Source organism: the organism of the source record quoted next, unplaced genomic scaffold, assembly GCF_019419815.1.
Source record: "Pyrus x bretschneideri cultivar Hongxiangsu unplaced genomic scaffold, Pyrus_bretschneideri_v1 Contig5, whole genome shotgun sequence".
NCBI lineage: Eukaryota > Viridiplantae > Streptophyta > Magnoliopsida > Rosales > Rosaceae > Pyrus > Pyrus x bretschneideri.
In genome coordinates this window covers 1,912,464-1,918,463 of record NW_025999787.1, presented here as the reverse complement: position 1 = coordinate 1,918,463, position 6,000 = coordinate 1,912,464, and the positions used below count along the sequence as shown (strand labels likewise).

At 42.7% G+C, this 6,000-nt stretch overlaps 1 protein-coding gene across 2 annotated transcripts; it reads left to right on the top strand.

The window, feature by feature from the left end:
- Positions 1–1,039: 1,039 nt before the first annotated feature.
- Positions 1,040–5,439, top strand: LOC103954213 (aminoacyl tRNA synthase complex-interacting multifunctional protein 1-like). Of its 2 annotated transcripts, none has more exons than XM_048569299.1 (3): positions 1,040–1,724; positions 2,047–2,253; positions 2,531–2,749. In XM_048569299.1, exons 1-3 carry the CDS (start codon positions 1,215–1,217, stop codon positions 2,621–2,623), a joined length of 810 nt encoding a protein of 269 aa, XP_048425256.1. In that variant the 5' UTR covers positions 1,040–1,214; the 3' UTR covers positions 2,624–2,749. The 2 variants fall into 2 exon arrangements, with proteins under 2 accessions (XP_048425256.1, XP_009364292.2); XM_009366017.3 differs by lacking the exon at positions 2,531–2,749 and adding an exon at positions 5,107–5,439 and having other exon boundaries at positions 1,074–1,724.
- The last annotated feature ends 561 nt before the right edge of the window (positions 5,440–6,000 follow it).

The following is a 6,000-nucleotide window of genomic DNA, read 5'->3' as shown; positions in this document are numbered from 1 at the left end:
TCAAATCCAACAGCACTCATTACGCCACGTGGCCAACGGTCAAATTTCTGACCGTTGGGCCTTTTTTTTTTTTTTTTTTTTAATTTTTTGGTGAAATAAACGTGGACCGTTGATCTGTGATCGAACGGTCCAATTTAAAATTTAAATTTAAATTTTTTTTACCGTTGGAAATCCAACGGCCTAAAAAACTAGCCGTTGGAAATCCAACGGCTCTGAGGAGGCCACGTTTCCTTCACCCGGACGACTGCAAAGCATCTGCACGCGGGCCCCAGCGCCTGCAAATCTTGTCGGCTACTCGCCTGGGCAGCCGCGTGTGTTGCACGCGCCATCAAACAGACCGGCTTCTGGGTCTGTCCATTTTGGGCTGGGCAACAGACTGGCACGGGCTGGGTGCCAGTCAAATGTGCGGGCTGGACCTCTTTTCTTGCAGGCCGGGCTGTTTTCTTCACTGGGTGCCAGTCAAGCCCGCTGGGCTGGAGTTGCTCTTAAGTGTTTACATGTTAGTTTCACCTGTATACCTTATCCACCAACACTCGCAGGCCACTCCTTCAACTTCAATCTTTGATACACACCCGGCCAAGCTTTCACTTCCAACCCCCAAACGTTAATCCCCACTCCCCAGCCGATCCCAACCTGTAGCCCACGGATCACAGACTTCACCCAACCCCGAACCCACACCCCCACAAAATTCTTGAATCTTACCTGTCGAGACAGCCTGGATGGATGTCATTGTGAATTCGTTTACAAAGGGAGACGTGTTCAAAATTTGGATTAGAAACTTTCTTTTGTTTTGGTTGTTTGGAGAGTGCTACAATGGTGTGGCTGGGGTTTGGAGGAGGCGAGGCAGAAGGGAAGACGGGAGAGAGTTAACTTTTATATTTTTAGTATTTTTATTTTTTTTCTTAATGTTTGTATTTATTTTTATTTTGAATTTTTAAGCCACATAGCATTTAGTGAAGAAAAATATGGGGCACACAAAGACCACGTCATCAAACTAACGAAAAATCTTACGACGTTAGTACGAAGGGGCCAATGCTCTACATTTTTGTTAAATTCAGGAATCAAATCTAATGAATTTTTGAGTTTAAAAACCAAAACTACAGTTCAATCGTAGTTCTTGGACCATTCCTCCAATTTCCTCCATCACTCAAATAGAAGAAGGGATAGCCAAAGCTAGTGAGTTACAATTGAGGATAGGGAAAAGAGGGAAGGGAATGGCTGCAACGACCCTTTTGAAAGGAAGCTGCACCAGCATCAGCATCAGCGTCCCTCGTCTCTTCACCTTTGCCCACGCGCACCGCCCTCTCAATCTCCACCAAATCAATTCCGCCGTCAATCAAAATTACTATCACATCCGCATTCGCCGCGAAAAACCCACACTATCACCACCACCAAGAATCGCTGCCTTGTGGCACTCATCTTCTCCCTTCTGCACCGCCGCCTCGGCCGACGACGCTTCTGCAACTGCTGCTACTGCTTCTTCTGAGATAGTGAGGGATGCTGCTGTGGTCGACGAGGAGGCGCCGGTGAGCGAGGTTGTCGATGAACAGAAGAAGATAAAAGATGCAGCCGACGTGCTCGACATAAGGGTTGGCCGAGTTCTTAAGGCATGGAGGCATGAGGAGGCTGATTCTCTTTATGTGGAGGAAGTTGACGTCGGCGAGCCCGAACCCAGAACCATCTGCAGTGGCCTTGTCAAATATGTGCCTCTTGATCACCTTCAGGTACCTAAACTCTTAATTAGCAAGAAATTCCTTAGCTTGCAAATAACCCATATGGATTTCAAAACATAATGTGAATTTGGATATATGTATGTATATTTGATTCTTGTTGGAGAAAGTCTCATGTCGAATGTATAACAAAATAATATACAATTTATATGTGGGAGGTTTACTACCAATCTGTCCGAGGACTTCTGTGATAAAACTTCACACCTATTATATCGGTTATGTTGGCCTAAAAAGTTCATCGATTCTTATGTTACAGAAACGAGAATGATCAGATTGACAATTTTATGCAATGTGATTTTGTGTTTGTTGGATGCAGGATAGAAATGTAGTTGTGCTTGCTAATCTGAAGCCGAGGAACATGCGCGGTGTGAAGTCTAATGGAATGCTTATGGCAGCTTCGGATGCTTCCCATGAGAATGTTGAGCTTCTTGTGCCGCCTGAGGGTTCACTCCCTGGCCAAAGAGTATGGTTTGGCTCTGAAGAGGATCATCAAAATCAGCCTCCTCCTGCCTCGCCTAACCAGGTACTCTCCGTGTCTAATCCTCAACTGTCGAATGTGTCATTTCCAAGCAAGCATGCTAGTATAATTCAAAAGCTAGTCGCACTCCATGAAAATTGCAAATCAATGTTTGAGCTCAAGCAAATACATGCTCTGCTCCTCACTTTAGGCCTCTCCCAACACCACTTGTTGACTTCCAAAATCCTCTCTTTCTCAGCGCTATCCAATTTGGGTAATATCGAATACTCATATCGAGTTTTCTCACAGCTCTCTCACCCAACAATTTTTTATTGGAACACAGTTATTAGAGGTTACTCCAACAGCAAAAACCCGAATCGCTCCCTATCAGTTTTCGTCAAAATGTTGCGTCATGGGGTCTCTCCGGATTATTTAACCTATCCTTTCCTTGTAAAAGCGTCAGCTCGTTTATTGAAGCGAGAACTGGGTATGGCTGTGCATGCCCATATTGCTAAAGATGGTTTCGAGTCTGATAGGTTCATAAGCAATTCCTTGATCCATATGTATGCTACTTGTCGAGATATCATGTATGCACGTAAGGTGTTTGATGGAATCCCTGTGAGAAACTCGGTTTCCTGGAATTCGATGTTGGATGGGTATGCAAAGTGTGGGGACGTGAATTCAGCACGGGAAGTATTTGAGTTGATGCCGGAGCATAATGTTGTGTCCTGGAGTTCTTTGATTGATGGGTATGTTAAGGCTGGGGAGTTTAGTGAGGCTTTGGCAGTATTTGAGAGAATGTGCGTTGTGGGGCCTAAAGCGAACGAGGTAACAATGGTGAGTGTTTTGAGCGCATGCACGCACCTAGGTGCGCTTGAACAAGGGAAGGTGATGCATCGTTATATGGCTGAGAATGAATTGCCATTAACTTTGGCGTTGCAAACATCACTTGTGGACATGTATGCAAAATGTGGGGCAATAGAGGAGGCTTTAGGTGTGTTTCGTGGGGGTTCACTGCATCAATCTGATGTGTTGATATGGAATGCAATGATTGGAGGACTTGCAATGCATGGGTTAGTCCAACAGGCACTCAAAATTTTTAGCGAAATGCAAATAATCGGGATTGCTCCAGATGAGATAACGTACTTGTGCTTGTTGAGTGCTTGTGCCCATGGGGGATTAGTGAAGGAAGCTTGGCATTTCTTTGAATGTATTGGTAAACATGGTATGACACCCAAGTGTGAGCATTATGCTTGCATGGTGGATGTTTTAGCACGTGGAGGCCAGGTAGTGGAGGCATACCAGTTTATATGTCAAATGTCCAAGGAGCCAACAGCTTCAATGTTGGGTGCTCTACTTAGCGGATGCATGAACCATGGAAAATTAGATCTAGCAGAAATTGTCGGAAAGAAGCTTATAGAGATACAGCCAGATCATGATGGTAGATATGTTGGTTTATCAAATGTTTATGCTGTTTTCAGACGCTGGGATGATGCAAGAAGCCTGCGAGAAGCCATGGAGAGGAGAGGGGTTAAGAAGTCCCCTGGTTTTAGTTTTGTGGAGATATTTGGAACCCTTCACAAATTTATAGCGCATGATAAATCATATCCTGAATCAGAAGAAATTTATACAATGCTGAAATTTATTGTGAACCAGATTAAGTTTGATAAGGAGTACAGAAATCAAGATTATTTTTTTCATGCAACAGGAAACTTCTAAGTTCATGATTATTCGGTTATTGAATATGCCTGGTCCAAATGGTGGCAGATCTCATTAATTGGGGACCCGAACCTGGGTGTTGAGCCCTATTCAGGAGTATGTTTCTCGGGCAAAGTCTGAGTATATGGACAGATAACACAAGGTCTAAGCTAGCTCAGGCTGGACAGATAACATAACCCTTGCAATCCTCACATCAATTGGACACGAGGTTCATATGAAATGTTTATACCCTTAACTTTGCCAGTTCCTCTGTAGAATCTTCCCCAACTCCATTCCTGCAAAAAATATCTATGGGAGAAATTGAGACTACTCCTCCGTGTCCTATCAGCAATGAGTATCTAGAGTCTTTCGAATATTCTTGTTACTCGGTCCTTGGACTCTGGGGGTTGGTTTGGGTTACCTTTTCGCACAAGGTGGATTAATGAACATTCTACCATAGATTACTGGCATTTCAGAATTTTTAGTTAAACGAATGTGCATGTGCGTACAGTTTCCTGCAAGCAACAGAGTTAAATTGCTTACACCTTTTGGTATATCTGAAAACCAGATGTGAGTGTCTCTTTGAACATAACCTGCTGGACCCTGTGAGTTATTTACAATGTGTCCGCTGTTGTCATAAAGCATCCGAGTGTGTCATGGCAAATTGTGAGCAAATGCAGTGACTTTGTTTCAACGTACTCTCAGGATTCTACCTTGTAGGAGCCTCTGAATGAATATGAGGTTAAAATCTACTCTGATGATCCATGGGAACCAGGAGGGATGATAGCAGGATCAAATGTTGACCAGTGGTTTTGAACGGCTACATCGTGGATAGTCAATAATTTTCTGTGCATCATTGGGTTGCTGCGCAAGGTAAACAGGTGATGTGCACAGAAAGTTGGGTTTAGCTGCCCGCGTTCTCGCTTGTTCTGATTTTGGTAAGTCATGGCCAACTAGGGGTACCTTCTGAGACAATGCCATTGTGTTTACGGATTGGGGGTTCTTAGTTTCTTTCTAGTGTTTGGTGGTTGTTTGTCTCTTGCTGTCTGTATAACAGAATCTCCATTGGACCGACAAAAAAAAAAAAAAAAATAATAGAAAACATATATATGCTTCAGGCCAGAGGCACTAGATTGTCATGGAAGAGTTGGGTCAAGTTTTTCTTCATCTATCATATACCTTTATTTTGCATTTATGGTTCTTGTTGATCACTTTCTGCAGATTCAAAAGAAAAAGATATGGGAATTGGTGCAACTTCATTTGAAGACTGACGATTCTTGTATTGCTTTACTTGGGGAGCAAGTAATGCGGACATCTGCAGGTCCGGTAACCTCAACATCTCTGAAAAACGCAAATATCTCCTAATTGGACCGGGAACTTCGTGTTATTATTCAGTCTCTCATGCATTCTCATCAACAATTTGTCCTTACTGCCATATGATGATTTCTTAACTGATTTGTAGAGAATTTGGTGTCAAATGGTTCTATAGGTTTTGACGATTTTTATGGTGTTGGTTGCTTTACATAATTTAATGAGAATGAGGTTGTGTTTTCACTCTTGATTCGATTTCTGAAGCTACGCCCTAGCTCCGAATGTTGAATGTTGCAACAGAATTCCTTTTTGGATTACTTATTGAAGTTCTAGGAAATCATGGATTGTTTACTTATTGAAGTTCTAGGAAATCGTGGATTGTTCTCTATTGAAATTGAATTGGTAAATCATGAGATTTGTCTTCATGAATCAAGTTTTCTGTTCATTATCCTGTAGGAAATATGCACCGAAAAACTAATTTGGCGTTCAAACTAATTTGGCGTTCACATTAATGTTGTATGAATATTAGTAGCAGCATTTGGAATTTAGCACCCGTAGAGGAGAGCAAGTTACATGAAATGTGTTTATTGCCGTCATGGCGTTTCGGTCCAATATTGCAATGTCATGTGGAGAGAAACTTACACATGATATTGTATTATTGGTTTAGAACGCCACGGTGGTGATGAACTCGTTCTATGCAAGTCCTCCTGCAGGGAAGATAATGAATGTGATAACATTGTGCCATCGTTACGGATTCTATCATTGAGGAATTTAGAAGTGAAGGCCTGCTGGACAAGGTGGGAA

What these genes read in the sequence shown, in the direction of transcription:
- LOC103954213 (XM_009366017.3), top strand. Translation starts at nt 1,215, where the DNA reads ATGGCTGCAACGACCCTTTTGAAAGGAAGCTGCACCAGCATCAGCATC. An exon ending in TGCCTCTTGATCACCTTCAG is followed by an intron (nt 1,725 to 2,046) that starts GTACCTAAACTC and finishes TGTTGGATGCAG; the next exon opens with GATAGAAATGTAGTTGTGCT. An exon ending in CTCCTGCCTCGCCTAACCAG is followed by an intron (nt 2,254 to 5,106) that starts GTACTCTCCGTG and finishes CACTTTCTGCAG; the next exon opens with ATTCAAAAGAAAAAGATATG.